Here is an 18185-nt window from a genome sequence, read left to right on the forward strand (position 1 = left end):
TATTTAAGGATGATTATAATGATACATTCAATTATCAGACTAGATATAAGCTTACGTCGATCATTATAGCAAGTGTTAAATCGATAATATAAAATCACAATCGGTACTAAAAATATAATCAAAATGAAATCAGACCTGCGTCTCCCAGTGCTGCATAGTATCTCTCTTAGCACGTAACTCTTCCAATTCCATCTCCAACTGCCTCCTCTCGGTCTGCCAACGTCTACCGTTCTCTGCCATCTGGTGACAGAGTTATGAAACTTTAGTCACATGCACGCTTTACTCGAAAATGGTTTCTTACAGTAGCAAGTTAAATATTAAAGTTAACCTTTTATGATAATACATATTACGATAATAGGTTTAGAATAAGACCCACTTTAAAGACAAGAAATAATTTTAATATCTAATGTATTTATTCTATTGTACAGCTTTTCTTTAAAAGGAATGAAAGGAGATATAATTACATCTTGTAATGAGTAAGTGTAGAGTTTCTTGCCGCATATATATTTAGAATTCACGTTCATAAGAGACTGAAGTTAGGCCTTCTTAAAATAAAGAATTTTATTTGGTGTTGTCATTGGAATTCTGAATGCACTCAACTGTGTAAAAATGCCGATTTTGAATGTTGTTAATAAACAACATTCAAAATCGGCATTTTTATATATATATTGTATATTTTACAATACAATAAAATAATTATAGTCTATGCTCTTTTGTCAGATATCTCACAGACCTAGTTTATAACTTTACCATTTCTATTGTAAACCAAATTTTTATTGTAAATGTTGTCACTCACAGCATCGAGATCCTTTGCGAGCTTCCTGTTCTCGTTGATGAGCATTTGTTTGTCTTCGCTATCAGACAGCTGTTCCAGTCTACGGCTCTCCAGTTTATCTTTGGACGTCTGCAGCTACAATAATTAACATAAAATACTTATAAACAATTTGTGAAATAAAATTATTTACTTATATAATTAGTTCATCTTGTGCCGACCATAACTTCACCGAAAATAACTTCAAATGTATATACAACATTATCTATATAGAATTATTTACAGCTACTAGAAAGTCTTGAAAATTCTAGTTTCTATGAAATTTCGAATGAATAGAAACTAGATAGTACTGGATTATAAGCAGTTTCATGTTGTATATTCAATTTTCTCAATTTTCTGATTCACTCTCCAATATATATCTGTATTAATGCCAATTAACCGCCAAACTGTTCAACCAATTCGGTGACTATCCAACAACCTTTGACGACATTAGAACTTAGCCTGCTTTATCTTATTTATTTGATAAATATTGTGAATGTAGTACACCTGCAAATGAGGACAATATTAAAAATGTGTTATAGTACCTACCTCTCGATTGAGTACATTCCGCACAGCGTCACCTTCTTGCAGCTGTTCGCGCAGGGCCGCTATCTCCGAACTGTACCGCGCCTGTTGTTGTGCCAGCGACTCCTTGTATTGGAGCTGTATATATACGATACAAATTAGAAACATTTATACAATTACAGATATAAAGGATCTTTAATGGCGACTATGACTTAGACGTGGCGTGGGTAGGCCTACTAGACTAAACGACGACAAAGTCGAGGTCGCAGGAAATCGCTGGATGCAGTCAGGATAAAACTAGTCATCATGGCAATCTCAGGGAGAGGACATTTCCTTGTGGTCATCTATAGGCTGTCATGAATGAATACAATTAAAAACTTTAATCTCAGGTGAAGAGATGATCCCTGTCCTAATAGTAGACCACATGACTGTTCCATACGGAACTTTGTTAAGGCTTTACCAAGTTACATAGCTATTTTTACAACAGCAGGAATAATATCATAAAAATTTCCCACAGCCGATAAAGTATGAAGGTTCAAGTGGCAGCTAAGGAATGTTTGAGTTCATAACGTGGTTAATCACAAAAAAGATGCGTAAATGACCTCTAAAGCCTCCACGTCTGCTTGCAAACGCGCTACGTCAGCCGCTGGCCCACTCGCCGCCGCCATGCCTTCGGTGCGCTGCGACCGCAATGTTTCCTCTCGCAGCTTCCTTTCCTGTAAATAATTATAACTATTAACTATGTTTAGAAATTACATCCATAAACGAATTAAAGCGACATAGACTAACGAATTGGCAAGTTGAAATGGCAGTCGACAGAACACATAGCACACAGAGTTATTGTTATTGGAAGACATTAGATGCAAACCGCTTCCAACCGAAAATTCACTACAGTACACCAAGGGAACCCTAATTTATTAGTTGCCCCCATGCAGCCCTGGGCGTCCTCCAGCACTTCTTTGGGAAATTAGGGTGTGATACTTGTTAAAAGAATACCTTAGTGGCCTCAGCGATGGCGGTATCCAGCCGCGCCTCTAGCTCCCTTCGCCCCTTATCGCTGCGCCGTATATCCTGCCGGAGGGCGTCGATCTTCTGCATGGCAACTTCCAATTCCTCTTCTTTGTCGCGGACCTAATTAAAACAATCATATTTACTATACATACTACACATGGTGATTAATTATTAGTGTATTTTAAAGGGATAGATATGTAGCTCATTTGCTGTCAATGTATTATGATACACTCTATTCAAATATCAATTAATTCAGGAATAATATATAATCTAATGATGATAGAGTAAGAAAAAGCGGTTTTAAAATTGGGATTCCTACTGTCCCTGCATACTTTGTACTATCAGAAGTTATTGGCCTGTCGCACTACAGAAAAAATAATTAATGTAACATATTTCTGAATGATCACTTTATGACGGCGATGTAAAATAGGCGCAAAAGGTTAGTAGTAGTTTGCAAAAACTGACCTACAATTTCATCCCTTAAAAGCATTTATACCTATAACCGATCATTCTGTATATGGCAGAGAAATAACGAACTACCGAGGTATTGTTTATTAGTAATGTCAGCTTTGTATTCATCACTAACATTATCCCGGTGTTTATAAAATTTTCAATGTTCTTCAATGATAAAACGACTTCTTAAAATATTCGATCGTTCCGGCTACTGATGCATTGTTATTTATACCCACTAACAAAAACTTACAACGCCACTGCAAAGTACACGCTATATAAATATAAGTTTACTTCAGTTAATTATTTTTAATCTTTTGTGGTGGTTACATCTGGTTGAAGACGTTGAAAAACATTGTGATTTCTTTCAACCAGACCTATTGTAAATATATGAAGGAGGCCTATGTCCAGCTGTGGGCATACTACGCCTGAAATGATGATTATGATGATGATGACGTGGTCACGCCGTCACACGCATATATATAATATACAAAGACACACCTGCCGCGAAAGCTTCTGTTTCTGCTGCCGAAGTTCAGATAGTCTCTCCGATACTTCGTTATACTCCGCCATAGCCAGCTTACATTGCGACAGCGCATCTTTCAACTCCTTGTCCTAAAAACAACAAGTGTATTTATAATTAAATCATATACCGATATAATGTCTTACATTGTAAAGGCATCGGCTCTTATAAGCAAATCAGAGTTCTGGACGAGCGGTACCTTACGGTTACCTTAGCAGTACTTAAAATGTTAAAATGATTGACGATTCAAAAATGCGTATAAATGCCTATTAAAATAAAGATATTTTGAATTAAAAAATCTGCTCAGGCCGGGATTGTCCCTGTCATTTGATTTCGAATGAACTCCTTGGTTGTCCAACTATTTGGTTTTACCTGCAATCTCAGTTTCTCCAGTGCATCAGTCTTGTCCTTTTGCAGTTCGTCTTTCTCCAAATTGAGCGAGGCAACCAACACCTCCAACTCCCGAAGCCGCGTTGGGATGTCCAGCGAAGTGTTGGCAGGGTCCTGCGATGTAACGTTGGCGCTGAGTTGTTCGTAGCATCTCACTTGCGCCTCCAGGTCGCAATTTCTCTTTGTTAACGCTGCTATTTCTTCTTTCAACTGAATTAACTCATCTGAAATATAAATCAAATTAACTTACTTGTAAATAAAATATTATATTTATTAATCTGTTTACTAATTATATAAAATTGGCAAATTGATAGAATATTTAGGTTCATTTCATCTAATTATTGGCAAATGCCGTAACATCATAATTTCATACAGTTCAGTAGAAAGCGGCCTGGATCCAGCATCTTCCTTAATAAAGTCTGTTTACCTTGTGACTGGCCGTCATACTATGCGCTTGCCGATTCGTTGTCTCCATTTAAGGTCTCGTCTATCTCGGCTATATGTTCTGCGCGCTATTTAACCCACCCATTGCTATTGCAACTTAATTCACCGAGTTGGAACGCTGCTTAGCTTATCGACCCAACTGTTGAGGCCTATTCTCTTATGGGAACGCCATATCTGTACGTCAAATATTAATCCCTAGTTCTATCTCGCTCACACAGTACTTACCACACGCAGACTTGTGCTGGTTCACTCACCTACGAGTTGATACAGCGGCAAAATAAGGAAACCAAATGAAGCAATAGAAACGTAAGAACAAACCAGAAGAGAATTAAGAATCAAATCAATGGGCAACAATCGACTAGCAATATTTAATACATTGTTTGTTCGACGAATTTTTACAATAGACTGCCTTACTGAGTCAGGTGATCCAATGCATTGTGCAAAGAGGCCTTTCTAAACCCGACCCGTAACTACAACGCGATGGGCTCGTCACCTGCACGGCGGATCCATAGAATGCTAAAAAGTTACGTCTCTTATATATGTTATATAATTAAATAAATAATATCTCACCACTATCGGGCTCCAAGCCTACTCCTCCGGCTCTCAGCTCTGCTATCGTCTGCGCGAGCAATGCATTCTCTCGTTCCAACGCTTTTAGCGCTGCTCGATCGCCTGCGTTTGACGGAGCCTGCAGATAAATAAAAGTAAATATATTAAAAAAAAGAAAAAGACAAAAACATTTGCACAGAATTTTTATTATCAGATATTTTCTAAAAATTATAAAGATGATAATAATGATAATGAAATCCAGTAGTCTCTCATCATGGAAAAAATATTCAATCCCTATGATTGAATAACAAAAATAAAATCGAATAAAAGAAAACAATTGATCCCTATGATCGAACGTTTTTTTCTTATGATGGATTAATAAAAATAAAATCGAATAATAAATAGATGGTTTTTGAACCCTATGATCGAAATGTTTTTCTCTTCATGGCCAGGTTATAGCTCTGCTGTTCCAGGCGAGATCAGTCGAGGTAGTTTTTTTTTTATTTTCCTGGCGTCAGAAAGGGTCTAAACTCAAAAAAATGGTTAAATTCATTATCCCATTAAATACATTAACTAAAGCACATAAGAAACCAAAACCCAGAAACTGTTGTATAGCAATGTTTCTACTGTTAGTACATGCATAAGACATCTTCAGGAACTGTGTTTGTTTTTATTCCAACACCGGTTCCCAATGTGTCTGACTCTCGGCGTAGAAAAATGTATGGATAGTTTATTGAATTTAGTTCAAGCCACTTATTGATTGATCAAATTATGATTAATGAATGATATTACATTGCAACTTTTAATTTGTGGAGAACAATTGTAAATGTTTTCTTAATATTATTATACTAAAAAGTATATAATATCTTAATGTTACAATCTCTACCGATACGCAATATATATATATATATCGGCGCGAACCCTGTACTGTGTACCGACCCTAAAAGATGCTTGGTAATTCATGTTTGATTATGTTGTAGCCCTCACACTGATTCCTCCTTGTAAATACGAAAGCAAATTCATTATTTTCAGTAGTGCTTTTTAAATACATTTCTGCGTTTAATAATAAAACATATACATATATACTTTTGGAAAGAGACAATCGCCTAATTTCGGCTTCATAGAACGTTATCTCTGTCGCACGACTGACAAAACGTCACATAGATAGTGTTGGGACGGAAATAACGGTCTACGAAACCGAAATTAACCGATTGTCTCTTTCCAAAGGTCAATGTGCAATATTTAGCACCAGATAATGTAACTTGCGTTATAATCATGATCAAATAAATTTGGTATGTACCAACAAATTGGTATATGCATGTACCTGGCTTGGCGCGTTCTTTGCGGGACTGAGTGGTGTCGGAGCTCCCAAATCTGACAGACGCGAACCCGCCGTGAAGGTGAACCCGACGAACGGTAGATGTCTTCCCGAGAACGCAGCGGACGGCGGAGGTGGTGGTACTGCTTCTGAGAGACTACAAAAAATATTACAAATAAATATTTGTAGATAATAATAACAATCATTATAAATATATAGTTAGTATATAGTTGCTCGTCTGAAGTGGCAGTAGGCGGGGCATATCGCTGGTGCAACGCCCGTCAAGCCAAAAGGTAAGTGGCGACCACGCTATAGCCGGTAGACGCGACCTGGGTAGGGCCTCCCTCTAGGGGGACCCACGATATGGATAAGATCGCGGAAGACTGGTCATCGTGTTGATCTTTGGGGGAGGCCTAACCCTTGCAGAGGATGCCTATCGGCTGATTTGGTGATGATGATGAATTATAAGAATTGCGGCTGTAAGACGTAAGTTAATTATGTTAACTATATACAGAGATATATAAGTATGTATGTATATATATATGTATATATACATATATGTATATATACATATATATATATATATAAATATATATATATATATATATATATATATATATATATATATTTGTCATGTTACGTCGTACGGCTGGATTGATAATGATGATGAATAAAAATGAAGTGAGTGTAGCAACAACAAACGGCTGTATATGCATTCGTTCATATTCATATTCGATGGTCCATATTTATATACGTCCTACTCTGTCGCTCATATATACCGTAGTCTCACACACATTACACGTGTGATTGGTTGTAAATTAGAGATTCTGATTGATTGTGTAAATTAAATTAGTTCTAATATTTGTTAACGCAGTTTTAAGGTTTTGCTAGATAAATATAGTATCTCTGTATTTGTATATACACATGTTTTACATTTAACTCCAAGAGTTAATCACCTAAATACGTACCGTATATCCGTGTCGTCGACGTCAAAGTTGGAAGTATCGGTGGGACTGGAGACGTCGGGTACAAAAGGTGCCTGCATCTCGCGGAGGTTCTCCCAGTCCAGCCCGGCGAACCATGGGTGGCTCTAAAAACAATTATTTTTAATATAGTAGATAGGACAATCAAACAAATGTTTATTTTTTTAATAAACTTTGCCATGCATAAAGTCAGTTAAACAAATAAAATTCAATACATTATTATAGTGTACACTTGAATATATATTTATACCCATTTTAATTCTATATACTACTGCCTTGTCAGACAGTTGATTCTATGGAGAAGAACCTGGCAACATACTCGATTGTTACTTTTTAACGAAAAATTTACAATTTTTTCATGTTATAAATCTATTTATCATGTTAAATTCGGCACGATACTAATATCAAACATTTATGTCTTCTATATAATATCTTTAATACAATATGTTTTATAGATTAATTTTTCCTTGGTATAAGCTTGTAAGTTTTTTGGCAATGAATTTAAAACTTTTTATTGAAACATATACCTTGTCCCAAAAAGGTTGAATCGACTTTATGTAAAAGAAAATTCAGCTTGGCAACTTAATTTTTTTATATATTAAAGTACAAAACGTAAGTGTAATTGGAGGTCTAATCAGATAAAAATATCGTATGAAGCGTTACCTTAAAATCTTGCAACCCATTCTTGCCCAGCCTGTTCTCCGACGAGCAAATCAACCTTCGTATAAGATCCTTCGCTTCCTCCGAAACCTTCAATGGAAATACATAATATTATTATACTTTTCCCATACATTATTTCATTCAAATTTTTAATGAGAATTAAAAAAATTAAGGCAAAAAATTACCCGAACTAGATTTTTTATTAACTCTGTATCAGTATCCTCCAGTTACATATTTACTCCTTATCCTACATCAACTTTTGTTATTTAATATCATATTTTTATTCTTTTTTACAATACTGCAAGAATATATGAAATATCCGAGGTTTAAAGTCAGCAGGGCGCATGGGGCACTTAGCCTAAACATCTGTTAAGATAGCGAAGCTCGATGGTTTCCACTAGAGATTCTAATGCTACTACATACTAGTTTCACTGGATTGAGTAGAATTAATACCTGGGCCGCGAGTTCGTCGGGTGGTGGACAGTGGAAGCACCGCGCGTGGTTCATGATCTTCCCGTACGTCTCCACCAGTGACTCCGCGTAGAACGGTGTTTCGCCAAACAGCATTTCATACATGCAAACACCTGGAATGTTAGTTTAATAATATTGTTAAGTTACCAGACCGAGTGTCGGATGCTTTTTAATCGTCTTTGATGGTAAATACAACTTTAAGACATTTTACAGATTTATATGTTTTATAATTCATTTGCGAATAGAATTAGTGCTGGATTTATTCAATCTTATAGACATCCTCTGCAAAACGTAGATCTCTTCCAAAGATCACCACGATTACCAGTCTTGCGCTGTCCCACCTAATTGGAGGCCTATCCACGTCGCGTCTACCGGTTCGTGGTCTCGAGAAACTTTCGGCCTCAATGGCTATTAGTTATACGAGCATCGTGCCTTACCTACCACTTCAAATGAGCAATTCTTGGAGCTACATCTGTAACTGGTTCTTTGGGGAATCCCCTCATTTCTGATTCGATATCGCAGCGACGTTCTAAGCATAGCCTTCTCTATTTCTCTCTCAACTTGAGCCTTATAAGGCCCACCGAAGGCGACCACGTCTCACATTTATAAGTTATCACCGGCAATACACATTAATCAAATACTTTCGTCTTCTGGCATTGCGAGATTTTGGATATTCATGTGTTTATCATCATCATAATTTCAGCCGCAAAACGTCGATTGCTGAAGTAGGCGGTACCATAACAAGGTCATCCATCAAGTGCATCCAAGGTCATCCAGCAAGTGCAGCATAGGACGTCCATCTCATAGACATGGTGACGTCCTACGCTGCACTTGCTGGTCTGCAGTCTCCACTCTAAGACCTCAAGGTCTCAGTGGCCATCTGACCTGCGCGCTATGTTATCATGCAAGGAATAATTAAAATTGTTAAAACTTTGAACCCACCTAACGACCACCAGTCACATTCAGGTCCATAACGACCTTGACCGTCTTCCATTGCCTGAAAAAGAAATTACAATTTAAATAACATTTTTTTTCACACAATTACTATTTCTCTTAATTATTATTTCTTAAATGCCGATTCGATGAGTTGCTTTCACAGATCTCTATGACCAGCTTTTCGGTATTTTCACGCCCGTCACCATCCGCTACATATAATAATGAGATATACAAGCAGTACCTTTTACCCTCTCCTAAACTATTGCATGTTTGTATAAAAAAATCTAAGTCATTCATTATTTAAACACGAAAAATATTTGGACACGAAGTGAGTTTATATTCAAGTGACCAACAACAAAAAAAGTAACTTTCACAATCAATTGTGACAAATTATTCACGATAAATCTGTTCTCGCTTACATACTCTATTGTTTTAATCTGTAGCAGAATAAATTAACTTTAAATTTATTTTGTTTTTATTCTATAATTCTTTTCACATTCTTTAATATATTTTATTAGTATTAATTGCAACTTTTTAATATTCTCTAGATTTTCTTTACTGAATTGCCACACAAAGAAAAGCCCCATATTTAGTGATATTTAACTCACCCTTAATATCTCCGGAGATATGTAATCTGGAGTCCCCACCGCTACATTACTTTGTACCTGCAATAAATACATTATGAATAAGACACGAGGAAGTAGTTAGCTCTGTTGTTTTTTTTTTAATATGACGTCAAAATTGCAATTTATTGATTATTGACCATGTTTAATATTGGAAAGATCACTCCATTGGTATTTGCTGAACTTCGTTTATTTCTTGGAGCTACGTAACGACATACCAGGTTCATAAACCTTTACCCAAAATATAATGGGAAAGCGGATGTAATGAGTTGATCTAATTTTCAAGTCACTAGTAGCGCACAAACATGTCTGTTTCTTTCTCTTGCCTATTTATAGTCAGATTTTTCTATTACAATAATACATTTATGCATTCGAAAACACCATCTCTATTAATGTTGTAAATACATCTCACCTTGCCATCTTCACCTAACCGCAAGCAGGAACCGAAGTCCGCCAGCCGTATGTGACCACTTGCGTCTAACAGCACGTTATCTGGCTTTATATCTCTGAAAGATTTATAAATTTCTAATTGTTACTACGAAAAAATAATATAAAGACATTCGATGTCTTTCAATGCGTAAAATAAAATTTATTTTTTATACCATTTCTATCAGAATTCTATGATCAGCAGTGGATGTCCAACATCTTAATAAAATGTGGAAGTAATCATAAAGCACATGGGTCATTATCGCTTTAACAATAACACTTATAAGTTAATCTTAAAGTGCAGAGGTGGACCTCACCTATGCACATAGCGCAGCTCATGCACACTCTGTATTGCAAGCACCATCTCCGCGATGTAGAACTTGGCCATGTCCTCGGGCAGCCTGTCCTCGAACTTAGACAGCAGCGTCAGCAAATCCCCTCCGCAGTAGTAATCCATTACTAAATACTGAAAATTAAATCACATTGTCAACAACATCTTCTACACTTCAAGAACCAGGAGGTAAAAGGGCTAGAGGAAGATCACCAACAACATCAACAATCAACTATCCCTAAAAATCTATAATAGGTATTGCTAACCTATTTTTACATGAAGTAAAAATTTGTTTTAAAAAAAGTGAGTAATTACAATATTTTTTTATTTATTTACAATTATACAAGTTATGTATAGTTATCGAATGGGTTACTGGTAGGCCGCGAGTCTATATTAGAATTATTATAGTGCTCTTTCAATCGAACTTTTGAATATGAAAGGGATAGGTATAGGTAGGGTCCTTCAAATTAGATAAATATAAAGATGCGTTTACACACGTCTACTTTGTAAGAATTATAATTGGTGCATTTATTTTTTTCGTCCTTGTGTGTAGGTTGATAATAAAAGCCGCGTCAATATATTTGTTTTAATTTTGTAAAAAAAAAAGTATTTAATTTTAAAATCTTTTCTTTAAAATAAATAGATACGATGGGATATTTATTCTGTGGTAATAAACTTTTTTTAAATACTTACCAAATTATGTTCATCTTGGAAGGCATAGTGTAAATTTGTTATCCATCTTCTATCCCCAAAAACTAAAACGTCTCTCTCTTCTTGGAAGCACGCAGTTTCAGCCCTCTGGAAGAGAAAAAGGTAAATTTAGTTTTTCTTGAAAACAATGGCATAGAGCAGTGGTGGCCAAGCTCTTTGATAGTGTGAACCATTTTTCAAAATTTGAAATTTCTTTTTTAAGCCACAGTTGAATACACATTCTCGCTCTCATTTGCGCACTCACTCTCGAGCCGCAGTTTGGCCACCCATGGCATATAGAATAACTAAGTAAATAGTATAAAATATTAATTAATAGGAAATCTCTATAGGAAACATTACTTAAAATTATTCCGGGCAAACATAAGCTACAATCATGCATACAGATATCTTTTCTATTATCTTTATTTTTGTGATGTAGATATTCAATCGTTATAACTCTATTGACTCTATATTTAAGATGACTCCAAAGTAAAACAATCCAAAGTTATTAAAATAATTTCTATTACTCGCTTTTGTATGTTATGACAATGTCAGAAAATCCTAATTAGTTGAAACTAAATCTAATCTAACTACCCTGCCTGCATCGGCATCTTTAAACTTAAAACTGGGTTCCAAACACACCCTGACCTGAGTCTCGTTTCATTAGTTTTCTTATAACTAATAAAATCCTTCAAATTGTAATAAGATTTGAAAATACGCATTTTTGAATAATAAACTTTTAATATTAACTTAATATCTCTTATATCATAACTAAGAATGGATTTTACTAAATTGCATCCGCATGGGGTTGATGGTGCGTTCATTAAGTTCGACGAAACAACTAATAAGTGTATAATATCAAAGTGTAGGCACTCGCCTTGAGCATTTCCCATTTGTTCAATATCTTCATCGCATACACCCTTTCGCCGGTCGTCGTAGATACAGTTCCGCCGGAAGCAGCCGCCATATTTCCGCCGCAGTCCGCGCCCTGCTAATGTTGCAATTGCATCATTGTATTTAATATTATTCGAAATTTGAAATAAAAATATATAAACTATTAATCATGTTTTTTAATCAAATATTGTATGTAGCCCGTATACGCCCACTGCAATGCACAGGCTTACCCCAAAAGATATCTATGGAGGAAAGCAGAGGACGCTTCTGCTCATTCTCTGGAAACTTGTTTGTGAGCAGTGGCAATCTTATATAAATAATGCATAAAATGTGAATTAAAATTAAAATGTGAATTGTAACCACTGCGTACGATAGTATGTCTCAATCTTCTACCGCAGGGCATTAATTTGTATGTATATATATGTGTACATATATATATATATATATTTAATGGAATCAGGCGTTACCTCGCGGAAGTCCATCCTAAGTAAGAAAAAGACCAATATTTAGCCACTTCACACATGCAATGGTAGTCGTGCAATAAAGTGCACCCCCCGCCAGCCCTCTGATAAATGCGTATGCGGCAAACAATGCGAATCACACAACCGCCACCGCCAAACCCCTCAACAAGTGTTTCACCCCTCCACGGGGCATCTTTAGGAGTTATGTTACACCGATTAGTGCCAAACACAGAGTGTCACTATACATATATATACTTAAATATATATGTATATATAAATATATGAGTGTATGGGATGTGATTTAAAGTAAATCTTACTTTAATATTTATTAAATTATAATTCTTATAACTGTCACACGCCTCTCTATAAAGTGTCCACTTTGAAATATGTTACATTAATATTTTTTTAAATTGTCTGTAGGGACAGGTAGTAAACAATAATTAATTTTAACATATAGTAATTCGAATTTTGAAAATGTTATTTCTTACTATTTTATCATTACATTATTTGCATTTTAGATGTGTTATTCACAGTTGATTATACAATATTTGAAAGCAAATGTACTACACATACACTTCTCTAATGCTTTTACACTTATAACTAATGACCCTGTAGTATGCAGGGATATGTACGCAGCAAGTTAAAGTTACCTGCAGGTATGAGGCGCGGACGACGCAGACCTCGCCGAAGGCGCCGCGTCCAATCACTTTCACCAGCTCGAAGTCGTCCCTGGACAGCCGCAGCCGCTTGAGAGCCGTAGCCACAGGTTTCACTGGAAACGACATCATTATTATGTGATTGTGTCGACAACAAAACGTTGAAGACGATGAACACACTTCCTGAAATTTTTTTTATTCATATGAATATAATTTATGAAGGCGGCAGTCATTTGAAAAGAATATCAAGATAAGTATCAAATATATATTACTTAACATAATTTCGTGTCGCTGTCGTCCTGGGGTTTCCTTTAGTGGACGATGAAGGGCGTTGTATGCCCACGAAACCGATACTCTTGTAGTCGCCTTATGCGACTGGTAGGGGATATTCTAGCAATATTCTCAGAAACTCGTAACTGAATAAGCATGCCGAGGATATTATCACCCTCTCTAATATATTCATAATTTGTTGCTTATGCTGTCCCCAAAGCTCCCAATGGTTAGGTTTTTTTTTCTTGAAATGGCCCCGCTATTGGAGGCCTCTCGTATCCCTAACTTATTTATGGGTTACAGGCTTTAATCTCTTTTTAATAATTGTATCACTTATATTTTTATTTTCGCGCTCTTCTTCCGTGCATTTTAAGATCTTTCATTCTTTTCCTTACTTCCTACATTTCATCTGTCTTGCCCTTTCATTCCATTTTTCCTCTTTTTCGATGCCTTTCATCCATCACCTCGTTTCGTTTATAATTTATTAATATATACTTACTTATCATTTTCCTTACATTCGTATTATTTTATTAACATTTTTCTTAGATTATTGATTTCTTTTTTAATACGTTTATCACAATTTTTCTACATAGTCTAAGAAACTGGTCGCATCTCATCATTCTCGATAAGCTAGGATATAGCGTCCTCGCAGATCTTAGTGCCTAACCGGCATTCGGAGCAGATTCAGAGTCTCCCGAAAACCAGACAGTTGGCCACAAGGTGGACAAAGGTCTGGGCCACGCCCGGTTCACAGAAGCTCCAATGGTTAAGTTAAAAAACAAACAAAAACAAATGGGGACAGTACGAGGGTGGATTGTTATATAACTAGCCTTTGATAGATGGCGTCACTTAAAACCGAATTGCTCTCAGTTTTGACATTTGACATCCATGACATGACGTCTGTCAAAATTTGAAGCAAAACAAACTATTAGTTTGGTTTTTACAGCCGTCAGAAGCAAACAACTTTTGTGTTTTCGAAAAAATGGAAAAAATCGAGTATCGTTCCGAGTGCAGGTACCTATTTTAAGTGCGCGTACGCACTTCCTGATTCTCAAATCAGGCGATGTAATCGTAAGGTACACTCTACATGTACGAAGCTACGTGTTCATCTCCATATCGTTTAGGGAGGTGCTTAGTAACTCACCGTATTGTATGAAGTCAGCGACCGCCTTCTCCCTGCGCAGACTGCTGTTGCAGCATTCGTCGTACAGCACGAGCAACATATCCAGCAGTGTCTCCACGCTGAAGCCGCTCGTGCGCGGGCCCTGCAGCCGCCGCGACACGAACATTGTCTCGATCTGTTTAAGACGCTTGTTGCCGAGGACTGTGAAACAAGGAGAGAATATTTAAGTAATTTTAAGTAATTTCCAGAAACTATGTGAGATTGACAGAGTTTACAGCTACAAATACATATTAATTTATATAATAAAACACAACCAAGTAAACACTAATATACATATTGACAAAAAATGTTTCAGATATTTATAATAAATTTAGTTTAAGCTTATGTCAATTACGTAAATTATTAACTAAAAATGTAACATGTTCAAGGTACTATAATTGAACAATTATTTTGATAAAAGTTAAAAAAGAAGAATAGTACGTATTTTATTTCATTAAATTATCTCTCTTGTGCATTTCCTGACGCTATCTTTCATGCTGTTCACGAAGACGTTCGGCTTTGAATTGTTAATTGTTGAACCTGTTACTCTGAACCTCCCGCATCCACGAACAAATCAGACCTTCGCTTGGAGCATCACGTAAAAATAGAATATTCTACCAGAAAAAAACTAGCGCGATTAAAAAACCCGTACGAATAACGAAGCTAGCGCTGACCGTCCTGTGTTCAACGGTTACGGAAAAATTTGAATTTGAAATTCGAAATCTGGTGAAATCTGGCCACCGGTCTCCCTGTACCTTTTGACTTTTGTCTATTCCTCTGAAATGTCTTACGTATTTAATAATATGTTATGTGTCTGTATTATAGGTGTTTTTATTTTATGTATATAAAAGTATATACGTACTTAATATATAAAAAATTAACAGCCTGGGAGAAAAATCGTTGATACCGTCTCTTACATTCCGTGCACTCCATATTATTTAGTTTTTTTATCGTCCTCCAGAATGAGTATGCAGATACTACACTGTTATTTAGATTAATATTATAACTATATAATTACATATACCAAAATATTCTATTAAGTTTTTCCTATTATATTTAATACATCTAACTTCTTATACAATCAGAATTGGTGGCCCAGTGTACTTTTTATTTAATACTTCTTAAAAAACACAGTGACCAGGAAACGACCATCGCCTCCATCATGTTAGAAAAAGAGGAAAGAAATTCCTTCCTTAACTGCTGTAAGAAGGTAGCCAAAACAGCAATAAAAAGAAACAAAAAATAACTATAAGCTCAAATATTGTCAGAAAGGAAATTAAATAGTAAGTAAGCACTAAAACAAAGAAAGAAGTTAAATTTAATTGTAAATTAAAATATGAGTAGAATAAAGAAATAAAAACTGTGATAGATATATGTAAATAATAGAATGTAAAGCTGCATAAATCTGATATTGAAATAGCTGATATTTAAAGAAAATTTTAAATAAATATACCTAGAACGTAGTGGTTGAGGATGGATGGATGGCGAATAGAACGGAAGAGAAAGGCTAAATGATATATATATATATATAGCTATAAGCTAAAGGATATATATATATATATATATATATATATATATATATATATATGATGAATGAAAGATAATAAAAAAAGCGTAAAAAAATCAATAAAGCAAATAAGGGTCCCTGTTCTTCCCAAAGATCGTAGTAACTCGAACTAGTGGTCGAACGTAGTGACTAGACGCATAAGGACATCACCTGAAATTACGTGATACCTTCCAACTATAATAACGCAGCGCTATAAGTATTACATTACGAAGCGGTGACTTCAATAACTTCTTTCTTGACATCTTCGGCATCATGAAAGTTTTGCCGGAGTTTTTAATTTTGTTGACTAGACATTACAAAACTTGACGCTATGAGCGCCACCAGGTCATACAGGAGAAAACAAGACCAGACACGATCTGAACATGGTCACAGAGGTAGCTGAACCAATGCTGACCGTGGAATTTTCAGTGAATAGGATTCGTAAATAACTCTGTTTCGCACCAGAGGGCGTGGTGTCTTGCAAATCCAGATTTTACCATCTGAACGTCAATAGATAGAGACACTAAACAAAGTTGAGCTAAGTGAAATACATTTTCTGATAAATAATTACTAAAAAGAACAAACACGTATCCAACGCCAAGATCCGAGATTCACGTCGGCCGCTTGGGAAAAAATGCAATTACAAGAATAAAAAAAAAGACTTCTTTAAAATGCATACGGGCTAAAATTAACCCGCATAGCCACCGACCCGCTGACCTACTAAAATACTGCAAACAAACACGACTTTTTCATCTTGTTTATAATACATCGCGTTTCGAGTTCTCGAGGGCTTTTAATACTGAATACCGTATTCGCGATGTATCTCGAGTTTGAATATTTATTCAACATAAAAAAAGAAAGGTTTCGCATGCTTAATGTATGGTAATAATGGATTCATTAAATCCAGAACTTATCTACTAATACAAGCTTTTGTCAACAGTGTCTACCGTACGTAACTATACGTTCAATAACAAGTGTTCAGTAACTCCTTCCTTATAACTAAGTGGTAGCTTAGTTGTAAGAACTGTGACTTGCGATCATAGGTCGCGGGTGCGATTCCCGGGATACGATTGTAAATAATTCACACTTTGTGCATTATTAAATATAGGATTTCCACTGCTTACAAACCAGTTTCCAAAGGATGGGTAGCAACGTTCTCTGCATACCATAATACCACACTGAGAACTCCATCCCTACATCCAAGCCTGGCGATTATGGTATATCCATCCATAAACATATTTGATAGATATTTTATTTAAGAAGATATAAGAACTAACAGACGACCTTGTTAAGTTCGACAAAAGACGCCCACATTCACAACAGACCCATGTCCAGTAGTGGACGTTAAAGTTGAAATGAGTGATGTTGATGGACTAAGTTATCCAGAAAAGAGCTATCATTCTATTATTCAGAGAGACCGAAGTGAAAACTGAGGCATAAATTAAAAATGTTTACATATTAAATTCATATCATCAGACACTATCTAAACACTATATTGCCTTACGAGCTACACCAGTTCTTGTAATTTTTCCACGTCTATTAGTCATATTCTTCTCCATTATTTCTTCATCACCGAATGTCATTTCTGTCTTGAAACATGACTTAATGGATGAAGTGCTACATCTACTTCATCTTATCCTCTTCATTCGTCATGCCTATACTAACATAGTCCAATTATTGAGTATACTTCATCAATACAACGAGTACGTGATCGTCCACGTGGTCTTTTACCGTATATTTTCCTTAGAACCAGTACTCTGTCGAAGGTATCTGGTCTACAGGCGATGTGGCCAAAATAGCTGTTGGAAGAACATTGTATAGAGCCTTAAGACTTTTACAATTTCAATTGAACTACACTACTGCGTAAGAAATATTAGCAGTTTCCAAAGGTTCAAGGTGGTATGGTGCGAATGACGCTTATCCTGACCCTTTTTTGATAGTAGCGAGATCAAGCTACTGCATTCTACTGCTTTACCAAATTCGGCTTTTAAAGTGTCAATAATAGATTTCCAAGTGCATCTTTATTGACGGTATACGTAACGTTTTTCTACACCA

General features: G+C 35.9%; 1 protein-coding gene across 1 annotated transcript in view; it reads right to left on the reverse strand.

Annotated features, from left to right (window-relative positions):
* Positions 1 to 18185, reverse strand: part of gek (serine/threonine-protein kinase gek) — a 61836-nt gene that overhangs the window by 28126 nt on the left and 15525 nt on the right. Inside the window, exons 3-22 of the mRNA XM_068768279.1 lie at positions 14567 to 14746; positions 13147 to 13268; positions 12019 to 12132; positions 11145 to 11249; positions 10438 to 10586; positions 10107 to 10200; positions 9680 to 9736; positions 9078 to 9132; positions 8118 to 8248; positions 7668 to 7754; positions 6990 to 7111; positions 6028 to 6178; positions 4725 to 4842; positions 3693 to 3934; positions 3299 to 3412; positions 2333 to 2467; positions 1939 to 2052; positions 1361 to 1474; positions 797 to 910; positions 136 to 240 (exon numbers count right to left, since the gene is read on the reverse strand). Coding sequence (XP_068624380.1) covers positions 136 to 240; positions 797 to 910; positions 1361 to 1474; positions 1939 to 2052; positions 2333 to 2467; positions 3299 to 3412; positions 3693 to 3934; positions 4725 to 4842; positions 6028 to 6178; positions 6990 to 7111; positions 7668 to 7754; positions 8118 to 8248; positions 9078 to 9132; positions 9680 to 9736; positions 10107 to 10200; positions 10438 to 10586; positions 11145 to 11249; positions 12019 to 12132; positions 13147 to 13268; positions 14567 to 14746 — 2423 coding nt within the window. The remainder of the gene's footprint in view (positions 1 to 135; positions 241 to 796; positions 911 to 1360; positions 1475 to 1938; positions 2053 to 2332; positions 2468 to 3298; positions 3413 to 3692; positions 3935 to 4724; positions 4843 to 6027; positions 6179 to 6989; positions 7112 to 7667; positions 7755 to 8117; positions 8249 to 9077; positions 9133 to 9679; positions 9737 to 10106; positions 10201 to 10437; positions 10587 to 11144; positions 11250 to 12018; positions 12133 to 13146; positions 13269 to 14566; positions 14747 to 18185) is intronic.

This window comes from Battus philenor, unplaced genomic scaffold (genome assembly GCF_028537555.1).
Source record: "Battus philenor isolate CCGP_79_NKW_IND1 unplaced genomic scaffold, ilBatPhil1.0.hap1 SCAF_25, whole genome shotgun sequence".
Lineage (NCBI taxonomy): Eukaryota > Metazoa > Arthropoda > Insecta > Lepidoptera > Papilionidae > Battus > Battus philenor.